The sequence below is a fragment of the Rhinoraja longicauda genome, chromosome 21 (genome assembly GCF_053455715.1).
Source record: "Rhinoraja longicauda isolate Sanriku21f chromosome 21, sRhiLon1.1, whole genome shotgun sequence".
Taxonomy (NCBI): domain Eukaryota; kingdom Metazoa; phylum Chordata; class Chondrichthyes; order Rajiformes; family Arhynchobatidae; genus Rhinoraja; species Rhinoraja longicauda.
In genome coordinates, this window is record NC_135973.1 from 1,288,600 (window position 1) to 1,309,617 (window position 21,018).

Consider the following 21,018-nt stretch of genomic DNA (forward strand, 5'->3'; position numbering starts at 1 on the left):
ATCTCAGCATTCCAAGATGGACATTTATTGAATCCCCTCCTGTTCCGACCTCCTTTGTTAATCACAGTTGTTCAAAGTGTTGAACAGACAATCTTGCAGGTGAACTTCTACCTTTACTGGTTTTATCCTGAAATGTGAAAGGCATAGGGCTGTATAATTGTCTGTTGGGTACTGCGTTTACCACCTGTTGTGTTGCTCCTGCTGCAAGAAAGAATGTCATTGTCCTTTTTCAGGACTTATGACAATAAAACACACACGACTCTGTCTAATGAGAGGCTTGGAGTGTACGTCTGAACTCTCTCAGTGCCCAGTGTTCAACAACCTTTCTGTCTCACCTTTGATGCTCCCATGACCCAAGGACATCCAATATCACCCTATCACTGGCACTCAACTGCAAGACCAAAGTACACATTCAATACGGGATCGCTGGTCGGTGTAGACTCGGTGGGCCGAAGGGCCTGTATCCACGCTGTTTGTCTAAACTAAAAAGGAAACATCTGCTCTATCATGGCGTGACATCAAGTGTGCAACTATTACTTGTTAAAAAAAGTGCACCCAACCACACAGTCAATACATTGTTTAACACAGGGAAATATATTTGTTCTCATCCCCCCTTCCATGAGCTCTGTATAAAACAAACAGCAGAAACAAATGTACTCTATTAGTTTCAAACGAGTACAATCGTAGATCATCTTTCTCAATAATATATAACATTTGAAGAAATTAAAATTTATTTGAAGATATACACAGTGAAGAATAAAACTGTATCACAAATTCTATGTTTGGCTGGCTGGCTGGCCACGATTAAGACACATTTTACTCAAGCAACTAGACTTTTAGATTATTTGACAGCAAGTACACGAAATATGGCAATTATATAGAAATTATTTTGACATAATCCACCATTAATTCACCAGGGAGCATGTGTAACAGTTTATAACAGAGGACAATTAGCCATGGTTCATTATGAATACTGTTTGATTGATATCTTTCTCTGATACAAAATATCAGTAAAAATTACAAAAACATTGACCAGATTAAGTGTGAAACTGGTGTTACACGAATGGATTGGTGTTCAATTTACACACTTACAACCAGGACATCTGACAATGGAAAATAATCACTACCTTTGACACATAATTAGTTGTATTTTCACAGTAGTGGATGCTGAATGTTACACAAATTACACTGAAATATCTTTAGAGGTCAAACTATTGATTTCTAAAATACTGGCGTACATGGTGGATAGAAATGTTGAGTAAGTGGATGTGCAATTTGTCAGACTGTTTGATAGCAATTAGTTGAGTTGTGGGTTGTCTGCCCTTTTGTGCGCACGCCCATTCCATCATCTTTTCACTTCTAGGCACCCAGAACATCATTGAAAACATTCAGGAAGAGATGTGCATGATGTGGCCTGAACACTAAGGTTGGGCGGAATCGAATGGACTTTTCTCCACAGCCACCGAGTACAATACCTAACGGAAGAAGAGCCAGTGGTCAGGTGCATGGAATAACAGTCCTTTATCAATTGCTTACTTGTCTAATTTAAGTAAAGAAACTGGCATTTTGTAAGCTTTTTGGAGCAACAAAAGTGTAGCACGGTTGTATTTTCCTTGTTCTGCTCCGTTCCTGAAAGTATCATTCATAAGGTCATAAGGGATAGGAGCATAATGAGGCCATTCGGCCCATCAAGTTTACTCCGCCATTCAATCATGGCTGATTATCCCTCCTAACCCCATTCTCCTGCCTTCTCTCCATAACCCCTAATGCCCGTACTAATCGAGAATCTATCTCTGCCTTAAAAATATCCACTGACTTGGTCTCCACAGCCTTCTGTGGCAAAGAAGTCCACAGATTCACCACCCTCTGACAAAAGAAATTCCTTCTTATCTCGTTCCTAAAGGAACGCCCTTTAATTCTAAAGCTATGACCTCTAGTCCTAGACTCTCCCACTATTGGAAACATCTTCTCCACATCCACTCTATCCAAGCCTTTCACGTTTCAATGAGGTCCGCCCTCATCCTTCTCAATTCCAACGAATACAGGCCCAGTGCCGACAAACACTCATCATAGGTTAACTTACTCATTCCTGGGATCATTCTTGTAAACCTCCTCTGGACCCTCTCCAGAGCCAGCACATCCTTCCTCAGATGTGGTGTCCAAAATTGCTCACAATATTCCAAATGCAGCCTGCTCCTTATAGAGCCTCAGCATTACATCCCTGTTTTTGTATACAAGTCCTCTTGACATAAATGCATTGCGTTTGCCTTCTTTAATGCATTCAGCAAGCGCCCCGTGATGGTGATCATGGGCATAGCTCTCCCCTCCATCAAGGTATCTACACCAGGCGCTGCCTCCAGAAGGCGGCATCTATCATCACGATCCCCACCATCCGGGCCGTGCCCGCTTCTCACTGCTACCGTTGGGCAGGAGGTACAGAAGCCTCGGGTCCCACACCACCAGGGTCAGGAACAGATACCTTCCTGCAACCATCACACCCTAATCCTCCCTCAACAACGCAACACTACACACCACTCTTGCACTACTGTACACGTGGGATTTTTTATTTTCTACTACTGCTTTTGCACTAAACCCTTTTCTTGCACATAAATGCCAGTCTTTTTTCAATTAGAATTTGATGTATGATTCATGTATAATGAATAATGTAGGTTTGCCTGAGTCCATGTGCCTGCTGCTGCTAGCTGTATCTGTCATTGTACCTGTACTTCACCCTACCTGTGCATATGACATTGAACGTGAACTTGCTGTGGGCACCTACATCATTCATGCTGATTCTACCTGCCCGTTTGGGTCAGGGTTGCCCAACGTCGCAGTGTACCAATGTGGGCGGCACGGTGGCGCAGCGGTAGAGTTGCTGCCTTACAGCGAATGCAGCGCCGGACACCCAGGTTTGATCCTGACTACGGGCGCTGTCTGTACGAAGTTTGCACGTTCTCCCCGTGACCTGTGTGGGTTTTCTCCAAAATCTTCGGTTTCCTCCCACATTCCAAAGACGTACAGGTATGTAGGTTAATTGACTTGGTAAATGTAAAAATTGTCCCTAGTGTGTGTAGGATAGTGTTAGTGTGCGGGGATCGCTGGTCGGCGCGGGCACGGTGGGCCGAAGGGCCTGTCTCCGTGCTACCTCTCCAAACTAAACTAAACTAAACTATAAACTACCCAATCCAGCCCAGAGTTGGAAAGTCAGAGCAGCCTTTTGAAAACAACAAAGGGGAAACATTGGCCAGGACTGGGGAATAACTGCCCCATTGCTTGAAGTAAAGGCTTAATGCCTCAATCAAAAGTACTTATATTTAATACACATTTAAAAGCTGTAATCTCTGGCATCACCTGAGAATGTTGTACTCAAAGTCTTGCAAAGTCCCAGCTCATACTTCCCAGTAATACACTATGCTGTTCTTCACATCATTGTGATGTATCCACCCCTTTTACACATCATATTACAATCTCTAATACAAGATTTTACTCCGAGAAAATCTTTACATCTATGACCCTAGAGCAAAAGACATTTGGTCCCACGAACTACAGACTCGCTCACAACCTCTAACTATATGATGGTCCAAATTATTTGCAGATGTGAATAATGTTACGCCTCAGTTCCCGAAGCCCAGCAAAACCCAATGGGCTCCAATTCCAAAGCGTTAGATGGAGTCCTTGGTAACTGTCCTTACCTTTGTTTCTCATCTTCAAGACAAGTTGATTGCGTACGGTTTCATTGGGCGCATCGATGGAGCAGAAGGTTCCTCTTCCTCTGGCTCTGCTCAGGATGTGAGGATACAGAATCTGCACAGAGCAACAGCGTTGAAATCCAAGACCAATCATTTCACGCAAATCCCAAAGGGAACCAGAGATTGTAAAGCTCTAGTCTGAAGATAATTCTTGGTTACATGATTAAGAAATCATCAAAAAAGGATGCCCGTGATCTGACTCTCCTCATGATCTCATTCAAAAATCTTATACTGAAATAACCCTACTTGATTCTCAAAGGCCACACATAAAACTCAAGGTGCGGGGGCATAATCTATCTTTAGATTTCTGAAAATCTAACTTTGATTTGATATCCTGCAATCATCCTCTCCTGCAATAGGGACTCAACTTGGGTTGCCAACATCCCCACTCCCACATACGGGACAAGGTGACGTCACGGCCCCGCGCCCCACATGACCTCACCCAGCCAGCGGCCACGTGCTCCCGCTCCACCAATGGCGGCCTTCGGGCCGGGAGGCGGGTTGTATAGGAAGGTTTAAATCGAAGGCAGACACAATTAGGTCACCCATTCCTTCTCTCCAGAGATGCTGCCTGACCCGCTGAGTTACTCTAGCTTTGTGTGTCTACCCGGGAGGCGGGTTGCCAGGCAACCTCCGTTAGGCGGCACCGGGGCCTCTGGGCCTACACTGGCCACACCGCACCCACACTGTCCACACCGCACCCACACTGTCCACACCCACACTGTCCGCACCCACACTGTCCACACCCACACTGTCCACACCGCACCCACACTGTCCACACCCACACTGTCCACACCCACACTGTCCACACCCACACTGTCCACACCCACACTGTCCACACCCACACTGTCCACACCCACACTGTCCAAACCCACACTGTCCACACCCACACTGTCCGCACCCACACTGTCCGCACCCACACTGTCCGCACCGCACCTACACTGTCCCTAAGGTAGGCACAGACTTTAACCAGCATCTGCAGTTTTTTCCTACCACACTGTCCGAGCCTTGAGCCCAATAGGGGACAAGGGCGGTCCCGTACGGAACAAACCAATTTACCCCAAAATGCGGGCTGTCCCGGCTAATACAGGACAGTTGGTAACCCTATCCTCCTGCCATCACTGGTATCTGCTCATTGCCGCTTGCAACAATACCGTGTTGATTCAGTTTAGTTTATTGTCACGTGTACCGAGGTACACTGAGAAGCTTTTGTTGCGTGCTATCCAGTCAGTGGAAAGACAGCACGTGATTACAATCGTGCCATTCACAGTGTACAGATGCATGATAAGGGAATAACGTATACAGTGCCCTGTCAGCCAACTCCACCTACAGCTGGCTGAACACCAACTACAAAGTTGATGGGATTTGCTAATACTGGAAGATTATGGCAATTAGTCTCAGGCGGTTGGTTACATTTGCAATGTAACCTTGTCCAGCAAACATATCAGTAGTAAAGTAGGGACTGTCATATGTTGAAAGACTGGAGCGACTAGGCTTGTATACACTGGAATTTAGAAAGATGAGAGGGGATCTTATCGAAACGTATAAGATTATTTAGGGTTTGGACACATTAGGCAGGAAACATGTTCCCAATGTTTGGGGAGTCTAGAACAAGGGGCCACAGTTTAGGAATAAAGGGGAAGGCCATTTAGAACGGAGATGAGGAAAAACTTTTTCAGTCAGAGAGTTGTGAATCTGTGGAATTCTCTGCCTCAGAAGGCAGTGGAGGCCAATTCTCTGAATGCATTCAAGAGAGAACTAGATAGAGCTCTTAAGGATAGCGGAGTCAGGGGGTATGGGGAGAAGGCAGGAACGGGGTACTGATTGAGAATGATCAGCCATGATCACATGGAATGGCGGTGCTGGCTCGAAGGGCCGAATGGCCTCCTCCTGCACCTATTGTCTAAAACAAAGATCTGCAGGTGCTGGTTTACAACAACAAAAAAGACACAAAAGTGCTGGAGTAACTCAACGGGGGGATCAGGCAGCATCTGTGGAGAACATGAATCGGTGACGTTCTTCAGTAATGTTGTCAATCCAAAATGACCATCAGTCTTGAACTCCTCACCATGTCACCTCACCTCACTAGGCCACAGAGTGCTGGTGTTCCCATGATTTACCCCCCCTCCCCCCACCCGCTCCACTTTAGCAATTACATTTGTTTAATGATGAAATGTAATAACACTTATGATCAGCCATGATCACATTGAATGGTGGTGCTGGCTCGAAGGGCCGAATGGCCTACTCCTGCACCTACTGTCTATTGTCTTATTAAAAAATATATCCAAATACAGCAAGTGATAAACGCACAATGAATTTAAATGTATTAAGAACTGAATGTAAATGGAAAATTACAATAGGCTAAGCAACTGTAAAATAAAGTAATTGTTTTACATTTCATTACCCCTTAAGGAAATGCAAAATAATGATTTATTTTGCAGTTTGGATCAGATGATGTTGGTTACCTGCAGATCCTTCAGTCCCTTCATTAGAATCTTTCCACTTTCATTGACGTTATCCAGAAGCTTTTCTGCCCGAATGACATTGAGTACTTCAGAAAACATCAGATTTTTTGAAGGATCTCCCAACCACGTGTTGAAAATCCTGTAGGGCTGGAACAACACAGTGCATCAACACAAAAGGTTCAAAGGACACAGAGTGCTGGAGTAACTCAGCGGCTCAGGCAGCATCTGTGGGGAACATGGATAGGTGACGTTTCACAGAGTGCTGGAGTAACTCAGCGGGTCAGGCAGCATCTGTGGGGAACATGGATAGGTGACGTTTCACAGTGCTGGAGTAACTCAGTGGGTCAGGCAGCATCTGTGAAGAACATGGATAGGTGACGTTTCACAGAGTGTTGGAGTAACTCAGCGGGTCAGGCAGCATCTCTGGGGAACATGGATAGGTGACGTTTCACAGAGTGCTGGAGTAACTCAGCGGGTCAGGCAGCATCTGTGGAGAACATGGACAGGCCATTCGGCCCACCGAGTCCTCGCCAACCAGCGATCCCCGCACGCGAGCACTATCCTACACACTAGGGACAGTTTACACTTATACCAAGTATATAAACCCAAGCCAATTAACCTACAAACCTGTATGTTTTGGGCTTGGATAGAATGGATGTGGAGAGGATGTTTCCACTGGTGGGAGAGTCTAGGACTAGAGATCACAGCCATAGAATTCAAGGACTTTCTTTTAGGAAGGAGATGAGGAAGAGTTTCTTTAGTCAGAGGGTGGTGAATCTGTGGAATTCGTCGCAAAAGAAGGCTGTGGAGGCCAAGTCAATAGATATATTTAAGGCAGAGATACAGTATAGATTCTTAATTAGTACGGGTGCCAGGGGCTGGGCGAAAAGACAGGAGAGAGAGGTTAGGAGGGAGAGATAGATCAGCCATGATTGAATGGTGGAGTGGACTTGATGGGTTGATTCTACATCTATCACTTATGATCTTATCATCTTATGAGTGTGGGAGGAAACCGAAGATCTCGGAGAAAACCCACGGGGAAAGGTCACGGGGGGAACGTACAAACTCCGTACAGACGGCACCCGTAGTCGGGATGGAACCCGGGTCTCCGGCGCTGCAAGCGCTGTAAGGCAACGACTCTACCGCTGTGCCCCCGTGACCGCCCTCGATGTGGAAGGAAGATGTGGCTTTATCACGGACACTCACCATATCGGGCCTCAGTTCATCCTTGTAGAAGTAGCCGCCAGACAACAGCTTCTTACTGAAGGTGACGATGTCCGCTGGGTCATCCAGTCCCCAGTGCTCGTGGGCCCAGAACTTGCCCGTGCCGCCACCACCCGTCTGCACCTCGTCGCACAGGAACGCACACCCGTGCTGGGGTCATGGCCACATGCGGCAGGGAGGGGAGGGAGGGGAGGGAGAGGAGGGAGGGGAGGGAGAGGAGGGAGGGGAGGGAGAGGAGGGAGGGGAGGGAGAGGAGGGGAGGGAGAGGAGGGGAGGGAGAGGAGGGGAGGGAGAGGAGGGAGGGGAGGGAGAGGAGGGAGGGGAGGGAGAGGAGGGAGGGGAGGGAGAGGAGGGAGGGGAGGGAGAGGAGGGAGGGGAGGGAGAGGAGGGAGAGGAGGGAGAGGAGGGAGAGGGACAACAAGGCAGGATGTCAAACGCTTGAGGCAATGGTAAACACAATGCGAGATCGGTGAAGTTACAACCATCTCTACAGGAGACAGCTCAAATAGCAGGAAACAAAATGGGAGACAGCAAAGTGAAATAAATCTATCATCAGTGTAAATAACTATTCTGTGTAGGAAGGAACTGCAGATGCTGGTTTACACTGAAGATAGACACAGAGTGCTGGAGTAACTCAGCGGCTCAGACAGCATCTCTGGAGAGAAGGAATAGGTGACGTTTCATCACCTGAAGAAGGGTCTCGACCTGAAACGTCACCCATTCCTTTTCTCCAGAGATGCTGCCTGAGCCGCTGAGTTACTCCAGCACTCTGTGTCTATTCAGTTTAGTTCAGTTCCAGTTGAGTTTAGTTGATTGTCCCGTGTACCGAGCGAGGTACAGTGTAAAGCTTTTGTTGCGTGCTAACCAGTCAGTGGAAAGACAGCACACGATTACAATCGAGCCAATCACAGTGAACAGACACATGATAAGGGGGTAACGTTTAGTGCAAGGTAAAGCCAGTAAATCCGATCAAATGTATAGGAAAAAAACTGCAGATGCTGGTTAAAATGGAAGGTAGACACCCAATGCTGGAGTAACTCAGCGGGTCAGGCAGCATCCCGGGAGAGAAAGAATGGGTGACGTTTCGTGTCGTGACCCTTCTTCAGTCTGAAAAGGGTCTTGACCCGAAACGTCACCCATTCCTTCTCTCCCGAGGTGCTGCCTGACCCCCTGAGTTACTCCTGCATTGTGTGTCTATCTTCAAAGTCCAATCAATGATAGCCAAATGTCACCAATGAGGCAGATGGAGGTTGAGGCCTGCTCTCTGGTTGTGGTCGGATGGTTCTGTTGCCTGATGATTCCTTTCATCTACCCGTCCTACCCAAGTGAAGAATCCATATTTTCCAATCTTTCTCGTGCATAACAAGTATCAAAAATGCACAATGCGTAATTTATGTGGTTCCTCTTTCTTTAGGAGGAAGTCCCTTGTGTGTCAAGGAAACGGTTGGCCACGTGAATGGGCAGCTGGAGCAGTTTAGCTGCCGTAGATTATTTTCTAAATGGGGAGAGAATCCAGAAATCTGAGGTGCAATGGGGCTTGCTGGTTATGGTGCAGGATTCCCAACAAGTTAATCTGCAAGTTGAATCAGCAGTAAGGAAAGCAAATGCAATGCTAGCATTTATTTCGAGAGGGCTTGTAATGAGGGCTACAAAAACAGGGATGTAATGTAATGCTGAGGCTCTACAGGGCACTGGTCAGGCCGCATTTGGAATATTGTGAGCAATTTTGGGCACCATATCTGAGGAAGGATGTGCTGGCTCTGGAGAGGGTCCAGAGGAGGTGCTGGGTCTGGAGAGGGTCCAGAGGAGGTGCTGGCTCTGGAGAGGGTCCAGAGGATGTGCTGGGTCTGGAGAGGGTCCAGAGGAGGTGCCGGCTCTGGAGAGGGTCCAGAGGATGTGCCGGCTCTGGAGAGGGTCCAGAGGATGTGCCGGCTCTGGAGAGGGTCCAGAGGAGGTGCTGGGTCTGGAGAGGGTCCAGAGGATGTGCTGGGTCTGGAGAGGGTCCAGAGGATGTGCTGGGTCTGGAGAGGGTCCAGAGGATGTGCTGGCACTGGAGAGGGTCCAGAGGATGTGCTGGGTCTGGAGAGGGTCCAGAGGAGGTGCCGGCTCTGGAGAGGGTCCAGAGGAGGTGCTGGCTCTGGAGAGGGTCCAGAGGATGTGCTGGGTCTGGAGAGGGTCCAGAGGAGGTGCTGGCTCTGGAGAGGGTCCAGAGGAGGTTTACAAGAACCATCCCAGGAATGATCATTGCCCGAGGTGATCGTTGTCAACACTGAGCTCTCTCATCATGAGCCCTGTCCGTGTTAATCTCTAAATCTAAATCTAAATCTACAAGGCCCGTGTACATAGTGTACATGGTGTGGTAAGCTACAAGGCCCGTGTACATAGTGTACATAGTGTACATGGTGCGGTAAGCTACAAGGCCCGTGTACATAGTGTACATGGTGTGGTAAGCTACAAGGCCCGTGTACATAGTGTACATGGTGCGGTAAGCTACAAGGCCCGTGTACATAGTGTACATGGTGTGGTAAGCTACAAGGCCCGTGTACATAGTGTACATAGTGTACATGGTGTGGTAAACTACAAGGCCTGTGTACATAGTGTACATGGTGTGGTATGCTACAGGCCCGTGTACATAGTGCAGTAAGCTACAAGGCCCGTGTACATAGTGTACATAGTGTACATGGTGCGGTATGCTACAAGGCCCGTGTACATAGTGCAGTATTCCTGAGATATGGGGCATGACTGGGGCAGGGCCAGGTGCACGCCCAGACATCGGGGTTCCCTTTGTCCTCTTGTTCTCCGAGCTGGAGGTCAAGTACATTTTCCAAGCTAGTTATGAAGTTGCCAAACTCTCAGATGGGCAGAGTTTTACCAGGTAGGAGTTGCTGAGAGGAACCTACCTTCTTGGCAACATTACGCAGCTTGCGGAAGAAGTCATCTGACGCATGGTTGTCTCCGCCCTCAGACTGGATCGGCTCAATGATTATTGCAGCCACGTTTCTTCCCTTCTTTCTGAATTTTACTATCAAATCTTCCACCTGAGTGGGCAAGAGGACAGGAGAGCCGTTGCAAGCTTTGCTTTCTTCATTCATGAGCAAAGTTCAGGTTAAGTGGCCTAGTTAACAATGTGACTTTTAATTCGAGATTATCGAGGTCAATATGCAACCATCCTGGGCAACTGTCCATGCGGACGATCAGCCATGATCACAATGAAGGGCCAAATGGCCTCCTCTTGCACCTATTTGCTATGTTTCAATGTTACAACAACTGCCAGTTACATCATTCAAGGCTGATCCTTGGGATAACACTATAACTTGAAACCCTCTGTCTACATCAGCCTTGTTATTTATACTTTTGGCGATTATTGTCTTGCAGTCTGGAGTGTTGTAACAGTAATTCCCAAGGCTATTCACAAACTCCCCTAATCTCCATTTGCCAGGACACTCAGAGTAACAATCATCGGCATTTTATGCGTTTTTTCTACTGACAATTTGAAAATCTATTTAAATGCACAGGAGGATTGTAGGAGCTGATGACGTGACCTTCAATCACAGAGGGACTGGCATCAAATAAGCTTTTCTAATAGTGTAGTGTAATGTGAGAAATGAAACTAAAAACTAATTTAAAGGCAGTTGTGTGGATCAGTGGATAGTAAATGCTAAATATGTAGAGGATATGTGGAGGCCAATTCACTGGATGTTTGCCCGGGTCTCTGGCACTGGAAGGCAGCAACTCTACAGGTCACGGTGGCGCAGCGGTAGAGTTGCTGCCTTACAGCGAATGCAGCGCCGGAGACCCGGGTTTGATCCCGACTATGGATGCTGACTGTACGGAGTTTGCACGTTCTCCCCGTGACCTGCGTGGGTTTTCTCCGAGATCTTCAGTTTTCTCCCACACTCCAAAGACAGACAGGTCTGTAGGTTAATTGGCTTGGTAAATGTAAAAATTGTCTCTAGTGGTGTAGGATAGTGTTAGTGTGTGGGGATCGCTGGTCGGCGCGGACCCGGTGGGCTGAAAGGGCCTATTTCCGCGCTGTATCTCTAAACTGAACTACACTAAACTTCCGCTGTGCCACCGTGCAGCCCTAGGACAGGTTCCATCCAAATGAGTGAAAGTGCAAGTGTGAAGTGTGAGACTGACCTCCTCCAGGCACCTCGCCTCCTCTTCTGAATTCTCCCGCACAAACTCGTCCAAAGGATACTTCAGCATTGGGAAAGGAGCAGTGGGCCAGTCAAAGGCAGGAATATCGAGCTTGTGGACAGCCTTGGAATGTGTTGCTGTCAGGCAACCTGCAGGGCGGGAAACGAGGGCCACACCAACTTCATTTCCACATCTATACACTAAAACTCTTGTTTGTTTGTTTGTCCCTGAACTACCGCCAAAACCGTACACGATAGCGCGACAATTTTAGCCCCACCTTACTCACCGTCATCCCTTTGGTGCTAATGGGAGAAGTTTCATTGAAATCAGTGTTATATTTTTAAAGTTATTCACATTTTAAAGTTTAAATGTATCTCCTAGGGGGGGGGGGGGGGGGAGGGAGGGAGGGGGGGAAGGGAGGAAGGAGGATAAGGGGGGTTGAGGGGTTGAGGGGGATGGAGTGGGGGGGGGGGGGAGGGGAGGAGGGGGGAGAGGAGTGGGGGGAAGAGGAGGGGGAGAGGGGTGGGTTGTAGGAGGGGGGTAGAGGGGAGGGGGTAGAGGGGAGGGAGTAGAGGGGAGGGGGGTAGAGGAGAGGGGGGGTAGAGGGGAGGGGGGTAGAGGGGAGGGGGGTAGAGGGGAGGGGGGTAGAGGGGAGGGGGGTAGAGGGGAGGGGAGGGGGGTAGAGGGGAGGGGGGTGGAGGGGAGGGGGGTAGAGGGGAGGGGGGTAGAGGGGAGGGGGGTAGAGGGGAGGGGGGTAGAGGGGTAGAGGGGTAGAGGGGAGGGGGGTAGAGGGGAGGGGGGTAGAGGGGAGGGGGGGAGGGGGGTAGAGGGGAGGAGGGGAGGGGGGGAGGGGGGTAGAGGGGAGGGGGTAGAGGGGAGGGGGTAGAGGGGATAGGGGTGGAGGGGGGAGGGGGTAGAGGGGAGTGGGGTAGAGGGGAGGGGGTAGAGGGGTAGAGGGGAGGGGGGTAGAGGGGAGGGGGGTAGAGGGGAGGGGGGAGGGGGGAGGGGGGTAGAGGGGAGGGGGGGAGGGGGTAGAGGGGAGGGGGGTAGAGGGGAGGGGGGTAGAGGGGAGTAGAGGGGAGGAGGGTATAGGGGAGGAGGGTATAGGGGAGGGAGGTAGAGGGGAGGGGGGTAGAGGGGAGGGGAGGGGGGTAGAGGGGAGGGAGTAGAGGGGAGGGGGGTAGAGGGGAGGGAGTAGAGGGGAGGGGGGTAGAGGGGAGGGGGGTAGAGGGGAGGGGGGTAGAGGGGAGGGGAGGGGAGGGGGGTAGAGGGGAGGGGAGGGGGGTAGAGGGGAGGGGAGGGGGGTAGAGGGGAGGGGGTAGAGGGGAGGGGGTAGAGGGGAGGGGGGAGTAGAGGGGAGGGAGTAGAGGGGAGGGGGGTAGAGGGGAGGGGGTAGAGGGGAGGGGGGTAGAGGGGAGGGGAGGGGGGTAGAGGGGAGGGGGTAGAGGGGAGGGGGTAGAGGGGAGGGGGGGTAGAGGGGAGGGGGGAGTAGAGGGGAGGGGGGTAGAGGGGAGGGGGGTAGAGGGGAGGGGGTAGAGAGGAGGGGAGGGGAGGGGGGTAGAGGGGAGGGAGTAGAGGGGAGGGGGGTAGAGGGGAGGGGGGTAGAGGGGAGGGGGGTAGAGGGGAGGGGGGGGGAGAGGGTGCTGCACCAATGCAAGAGAGGTTTGGGCCCAACGGGTCCACTTGGTCTAGTTATAAATAAATCCATGAAAACCTAACGCCAGAATCAGGGAGCGCAGTAACGTTAAATAACTTAAATATTCCTCACATATTACAGATGATGAAATCCACAGTGAAGATATTTGGTTTGTCCACATGCTCAATACAATCAAATAATTAGATTTTTGGAATAAATCATGAGAGGAATAGATGGGGTAGATGCACAGAGTCTCTTGCCCAGAGCAGTTGAATCGAGGACCAGAGGACATGCTGTAGGTTCAAGGTGAAGGGGAAAGGATTTAATAGGAATCTGAGGGGCAGGTTTTCCACACAGAGGGTGGTGGGTGTGGCCAAAGCTGCCAGAGGAGGTAGTTGAGGCTGGGACAATCCCAACGTTTAAGAAACAGTTGGACAGGTACATGGATAGGACAGGTTTGGAGGGATATGGGCCAAACGCGGACAGGTGGGACTAGTGTAGCTGGGACATGTTGGCTGGTGTGAGCAAGTTGGGCCGAAGGGCCTGTTTCCACGCTGTATCACTCTGTGAATCTAAATTTTTCATCATGTTAGAATAATGTTAACATTTTTATTGTTAGAATATTATTATTGTTGGATTGATGATTTCCTCAAATTCCACAAGACAAATCCACCTCACAATGAGCCAAAGAAGAGCAAGTAATCACCCAGAAACATTCCCTCCTCAAACCTCCTTAACATCTTTACCAAAACACTCAACTACTTTCCTGAAATAGGGACCCAGCCCAAAATATCACCTATCCATGTTCTCCACAGATGCTGCCTGACCCGCTGAGTTACTCCAGCACTCTGTGAAACGTCACCTATCCATGTTCCCCAGAGATGCTGCCTGACCTGCTGAGTTACTCCAGCACTCTGTGTCTTTTGTTGTAGACCAGCACCTGCAGTTCCTTGTTTCTCCCATTAGTTCTTGCTTATCTTTCTAATAATCCTTACATTTATTTCCTAATGATTTTGCCTACTCCGTTCCTACGTTTGCTGGGCCCCTGGTTCGAAGTGACAGTCCTCTAATTTATCTTCTGATGAGCATTAACCTCACAGGCCAGATTGTTACAATTATTTAATGAGTCCCCCACAAATGACAGAGTTAAGCACATTCTTGTACGGGCTTGAAGCCAAATACATTCACTTATTCATAATTATTGAGTCTGAAGAAGGGTCTCTACCTAAAACGTCACCCATTCTTTCTCTCCAGAGATGCTGCCTGTCCCACTGAGTTACTCCAGCTTTTTGTGTCTATCTTCACTTATTCATAGTTTATTTTTATATATATATATTTTTTTAAATTGTGGAATTTGTTCCTTACCAAACGTCCGTCCGTGAAATCCGCCCATGAAGGAGAGAATGGTAATGTCGGGGCTTCCGGGAGCCTAAAGACAGAGGCAACAGTCAGACACCACCAGGTGACACTGTTTCACATCAAGTCTAAATACATACACACAGTTTCACTGGTACACCTCCCTTCAAATCCCCTCTGCATTCCTTATACAACCTGCACCATGAGAATCCAGCAGCTCATCAATTTTGAGCAAGATGTAGTTTGTGAATTGCTTTGTCGAAACAAAAAACCGCAGATGCCGGTTCATACTAAAGACAGACACAAAGTGCTGGAGTAACTCAGCAGGTCAGGCAACATCTCTGGAGAAAAAGGATAAGTGACGTTTTGGGTCAGGACCCTTCTTTACAACTTATCCTTTTTCTCCAGAGATCCTGCCTGACTTGCAGAGTTTCTTCGGCACTTTTTGTCTATTTCTTCTGAATTACTTTTCCAAAATTTCTGTTGCAAAATCTCAGTGGCCTTGATAGTTAACCGTACAGTTTATCAGAAACAGGAACAAAACACAAAGTACTGGAGGAACTGAGCAAGTTTCCAGTCTGTTGAGAGGTCCCGACCTGAAACATTGTCTCTCCATTCTCTCCAAACATGCTGCCTGACCAGCTAAGTTCCTCCAGCACTTTGTCTTTTGCTCAAGACATCAGAGCCTGCAGTTCTTGTGTCTCCAATATCAGAAACAAGATCTGCTCACAAGATACTCAAAATGAAATGAGAGGCATAGATCAGGTAGATGCAGAGTCTCTGGCCCAGAGTGGGTGAGGGGAAAAAGATTTCATAGGAATCTGAGGGGTAACTTTTTCACACAGAGGGTGTTGGGTGCATGGAACAAGCTGCCAGAGGAGGTAGTTGAGGCTGGGACTATCTCAACGTTTAAGAACCAGTTAGGCAGGTACATGGATAGGACAGGTTGGGAGGGATATGGACCAAATGCGGGCAGGCGGGACTAGTGTAGCTGGGACATGTAGGCCGGTGTGGGCAAGTTGGGTCGAAGGGCCTGTTTCCACACTGTATCACTCTATGACTCTCTTAAACACAGCTACTCGAAATGAGAAACATACAAACAGAAGAGAAAAACACGCAAAGTCCTATCAGAATAAGCAGGGGCATTCCCGGCTCAGTTTAGATTGTTGTACAGATGGGACAAATTATCTGTTTACCTAAATTTCCAACTGATGGAATGTAACACAACACAACAGAAAGACATTTATACAGGTGCTGGTTACAATGTTTGAAGGAGTTGCACGTGATAGCGGTGGTCAGAGTTTAGTGGTTTTACCTGGTTGATCATGCATGATTCCAACTCTTCCTTCGTATGCATCACATCTCCTCGTTCTTTGTTCTAAACAGAAGGAGAGGAGCAGACAGCTGATTTAGTCAAATAACCAGTGGTGACGAGGGGTGCCAACGTCCTCACTCCCAAATACGGGCAAGGTGACGTCACCGCCCAAGGTGGCGGCCGCCATTGGTGGAGCGGGAGCAGGTGGCCGCTGGCTGGGTGAGGTCACGTGGGGCGTGGGGCGGTGACGTCACCTTGTCCCGTATTTGAGAGTGAGGAAGTTGGAAACCCTATACGCAACCTTCATTAGGCGGCGCCCGGGCCTCCAGGCCTACAGCGTCCGGGCCTACAGCGTCCGGTCCTACAGCGTCCGGGCCTACAGCGTCCGGGCCTACAGTGTCCGGGCCTACAGCATCCGGGCCTACAGCGCCCCCTAGGCCTACAGCATCCGGGTCTACAGCATCCGGGCCTACAGCGTCCGGGCCTACAGCGTCCGGGCCTACAGCGTCCGGGCCTACAGTGTCCGGGCCTACAGCGCCCCCTGGGCCTACAGCGCCCCCTGGGCCTAATACGGGACAAGGGCGGTCCCATACGGGACAAAACAATTTAGCCCAAAATACGGGCTGTCCCAGCTAATACGGGACAGTTGGCGACCCTAGTGGTGACAGATCTTTCACCAAGTAGAGCAGCTTCCTAGGCTGACACTTTGACTGAGGAGGTTACCCGACTGTGTAACTCCTGCTGGGGTTGGACGATGTGTTGTTACCAACTACACCTGAAGATGCTTCCCACACCAACCATCCTGTCCTGGGCCTCCTCCATTGCCAGAGAGAGACCACATACAAACTGGAGGACCAGCACTTCATATTCCACTTGGCTAGCTTATAACCCAACGGTATGAACATTGAATTCTCCAGTTTCATAGCCTCTCTGCCACAATCGCACCCCCTTCCTTTTCCCTGACCCCCCCAGCCTGGTCAGCACACATTTCCCCCAGCACCGCCCCCAAGCCCCTCCACCCTGCTCCTTTCCTCTCCTCTGTACACTCATCTCCCATCCTCCAGTCCCACATTCCCCTTGCTGCAATGTTCGGAATGATTCCAAGGTGATTTTAGGTGCATTTTATTTTAAATATTTATTAAAAGCACTTTAACAAAACAGCTTATTTCATTTTAAATGATTTTTGAAGCTTCCAAGCGGGGCGGCACGGTGGCGCAGCGGGTAGAGCTGCTGCCTCACAGCGCCAGAGACCCGGGTTCCATCCTGACTACGGGCGCTGTCTGTACGGAGTTTGCACGTTCTCCCCGTGACCGGGTGCTCCGGTTTCCTCCCACACTCCAAAGACGTGCGGGTTTGTAGGTTAATTGGTTTCTGTAAAATTGTAAATTGTCCCCAGTGTGCAGGATAGTGCTAGTGTACTGGGGATCGCTGGTCGGTGCAGACTCGGTGGGCTGAAGGGCCTGTTTCCATGCTGTATCTCTAAAATGCAGGAATATTGAGAACCATTTCAGCTTTGACGGGGTGTGGCTTTGCTCGATGGTTCTGTGGGCTGATCTGACAGAGACATCACCAGCTACAGACACACAGACATAGACTGGGACAGAGTCTCACTGCCCACGTTCAGGATGGTCTCAGCATTGGGCCTTTGGCTTCACCTGTCCATGTGGGGGCAGCACTCACTCAACACGGGCTCTTGGGTGAACGGCTCTTCTTGCTCATCAGGAAACCCGTTCAATAAACCATCCAGCAACTTGCAAGACCCATCAAGCATGGGCCTTTATTGCCGTTATGTTTTCATTGTATAATTCTCAAATTATTGAATCTCGGGTACAATTTTCAAAAGGCATTTGGACAAATACGTGGGTACGAGGGGCTTAGGGGGCCAAGTGAAGATCGAGGGGACATGCCAAGGATGCCAACTTGGTTGACTGAAAGGTCAGTCTCTCTGCTGCACAGCTCTGGGACTCTATCACACACCAGAATTAGTGCGAAAGTTCCTTCTAATTTCACAATGCACCACAAACACTCATGTACACCCATCAGCCAAAACATTATGACCTGATGAGCCAACACATTATGCCCACCTGCCTAATATGCTGCTGGCCCTCCGTGTGCAGCCCCATACGCAGCAGGGTGTGATGCACTGTGTATTGTGACACATTCCTCCCGTGACCACCATTAACATTTTCTGTGACTTGTGCCACAGTCGACCTTCTGTTGGTTCGGACCAGACGGGATAGCCTTCGTTGCCCTCGCGCATCGATGAGCCTTAGGCGCCCAACACCCTGTCTGTCGCCGGCTTGTGGTTTGTCCCTCCTCGGACCACTGTCGGTAGGTACTCACCACTGCTGACCGGGAGCACCCCACAAGCCTTGCCGTTTCACAGATGCTCTGACCCAGTCATCTGGCCAGAACAATTTGGCCCTTGTCAAAGTCGCTCAGGTCTTTACTCCTGCCCATTTCTCCTGCATCCAACACGTCTACTTCAAGAACTGACTGTTGACTTGCTGCCTAATATATCCCACCCCTTGACAGGTGCCATTGTAACAAGATAATCAATGTTATTAACTTCACCTGTCAGTGGTCATAATGTTTTGGCTGATTGGTGTATTTACGATCTGTGTTTAAACACAACGTTTCAAGGCTGCATGATGGTGGGGAACAAGGTTATACTTACTCGGTACCAGATGCAAGCTGCTTTGAATGCGTTCTCGTTGGAACAGGAGCCACAGGCCATTGTCTGCACTTGCCTCAAGCCTTTAGGAGCTACCTGATGAAGGAAGAAAGTCAAGAATTGGCTGGAGATAGACACAAAAAGCTGGAGTAACTCAGCGGAACAGGCAGCATCTCTGGAGAGAAGGAATGGGTGGCGTTTGGGGTCGGGACCCTTCTTCAGACTGGTTAGATTAAGATTTAATGGATCTTGCGACCATCATAGACTCTAGGCTTGGACAGAGTGGATGTGGAGAGGATGTTTCCACTAGTGGGAGAGTCTAGGACTAGAGGTCACAGCCTCAGAATTAAAGGACATTCTTTTAGGAAGGAGATGAGGAGGAATTTCTTTAGTCAGAGGGTGGTGAATCTGTGGAATTCTTTGCCACAGACGGCTGTGGAGGCCAAGTCAGTGGATATTTTTGTCAGAGATAGATAGATTCTTGATTATTGCGGGTGTCAGAGGTTATGGGGAGAAGGCAGGAGAATGGGGTTAGGAGGGAGAGATAGATCAGCCATGATTGAATGGCGGAGTAGACTTGATGGGCCAAATGGCCTAATTCTACTCCTATTCCTTATGACTCTGCATTCACAATGGGATATTGAACTGTAAGCTAAAGAAACACCCAATCAAGTGGTTTGAAATCGCCCACGTCCCTGTACTCTCCCACCCTCAGCCTAACAGCTCGCTCACGGCCCGACTCACAGAAAGCAGCGACTCAGACAGTCTCTGGACGAAATCCTCAGGGGGCATGCACCCCAGGGCAGGCCTGTTGATGAAGGTGCTCTGTGAGGAAACACAACATGAAGGAGTCATTCCCCCTGTCAGAGTAACGCAGCCCAAACCAACACACCTGAGGTGTCATTATTCCCTGTCAGAGTAACACAGCCCAAACCAACACACCTGAAGTGTCATTCCCCCGTCAGAGTAACACAGCCCCAAACCAACACACCTGAAGTGTCTTTATTCACAAAATGCTGGAGTAACTCAGCAGGTCAGGCAGCATCTCAGGAGAGAAGGAATGGGTGACGTTTCGGGTCGAGACCCTTCTTCAGACTGATGTCAGAGGGGCGGGATAAAGGAAGGACACCTGAAGTGTCATTCCTCCGTCAGAGTAACGCAGCCCAAACCAACACACCTGAAGTGTCATTCCCCCTGTCAGAGTAACACAGCCCAAACCAACACACCTGGTGTCATTATCCCCTGTCAGAGTAACACAGCCCAAACCAACGCACCTGAAGTGTCATTCCCCCTGTCAGAGTAACACAGCCCAAACCAACACACCTGAAGTGTCATTATCCCCTGTCAGAGTAACACAGCCCAAACCAACGCACCTGAAGTGTCATTCCCCCTGTCAGAGTAACGCAGCCCAAACCAACACACCTGAAGTGTCATTCCCCCTGTCAGAGTAACGCAGCCCAAACCAACACACCTGAAGTGTCATTCTACTGCTAGAGTAACACAGCCCAAACCAACACACCTGAAGTGTCATTCCCCCTGTCAGAGTAACGCAGCCCAAACCAACACACTTGAAGTTCAACAAGGGGAAATCGTTGTAAAGGAAACGACGTGAAAACAGTTAAAGAAACAAGGGCTTGCATTTATACAGCGTCTTTCACAGACTCAAGGCATACTCAAATACCTAGTATGCAGGAAGGGACTGCAGATGCCGGTTTAAACCGAAGATAGACACAAAAGGCTGGCGTAACTCAGCGGGACAGGCAGCATTTCTGGAGAGAAGGAATGGGTGACGGTTCAGGTCGAGACCCTTCTTCAGACTGCCTCGGATGTGGCTGCACGTCTTAAAACCCGTCTGCGTAAGAAATGAAGTCCCTCACTGTCCTCCCCCAATTGTGTTTCTGGTTTTACAAATGCTGTCTGGTAGACCCCCCACCCGTGTCTCTCGACTTGAATCATTTACAAATGCTGTCTGGTAGACCCCCCACCCGTGTCTCTCCACTTGAATCATTTACCCAAACCTGACTCTATTTCCCAAAACCTGCCACTTTGATGAAGCTTTTTGTCACCGGCCATAACTCTTTTGTGCTTCACTTTGACCGATGACCTTCCACACAGCATCTGAAGAACTTCCCAATAAGTGCATTGCCAATTTTTAAATAACTAGTCACTAACTAACCAACCAACCAACCAACCAACCAGAGAATACTTTAGGCCCCATTTACTTTTTCAAAGTTCCTCGTCAATATGAACAATTGTGTCACACACAAACCATAGAGTTTCATTGAATTCCCAGCATAAAAACAGTTTGTTGCTGCCCAGTCCTGCATCATTCCATTAAACTTTCATCTAAAAGTATCAGCAAATCCATCATTGGTTTCTTCCAAGGTAGACACAGAGTGCTGGAGTAACTCAGCGGGTCAAGCAGCATCTCGGGAGAGAAGGAACGGTTGACTTTTTGG

General features: G+C 49.3%; 1 protein-coding gene across 3 annotated transcripts in view; it reads right to left on the minus strand.

The window, feature by feature from the left end:
* Positions 1–713: 713 nt before the first annotated feature.
* The window catches only part of abat (4-aminobutyrate aminotransferase), a 94,051-nt gene continuing 73,746 nt past the window's right edge, over positions 714–21,018 (minus strand). For all 3 annotated transcript variants that reach the window (XM_078417582.1, XM_078417579.1, XM_078417580.1), the window contains exons 7-16: positions 19,304–19,384; positions 18,563–18,655; positions 15,886–15,948; positions 14,580–14,643; positions 11,579–11,727; positions 10,339–10,476; positions 7,421–7,588; positions 6,215–6,361; positions 3,693–3,804; positions 714–1,475 (exon numbers count right to left, since the gene is read on the minus strand). In XM_078417582.1, coding sequence (XP_078273708.1) covers positions 1,360–1,475; positions 3,693–3,804; positions 6,215–6,361; positions 7,421–7,588; positions 10,339–10,476; positions 11,579–11,727; positions 14,580–14,643; positions 15,886–15,948; positions 18,563–18,655; positions 19,304–19,384 — 1,131 coding nt within the window. In that variant the 3' untranslated portion in view covers positions 714–1,359. The remainder of the gene's footprint in view (positions 1,476–3,692; positions 3,805–6,214; positions 6,362–7,420; positions 7,589–10,338; positions 10,477–11,578; positions 11,728–14,579; positions 14,644–15,885; positions 15,949–18,562; positions 18,656–19,303; positions 19,385–21,018) is intronic.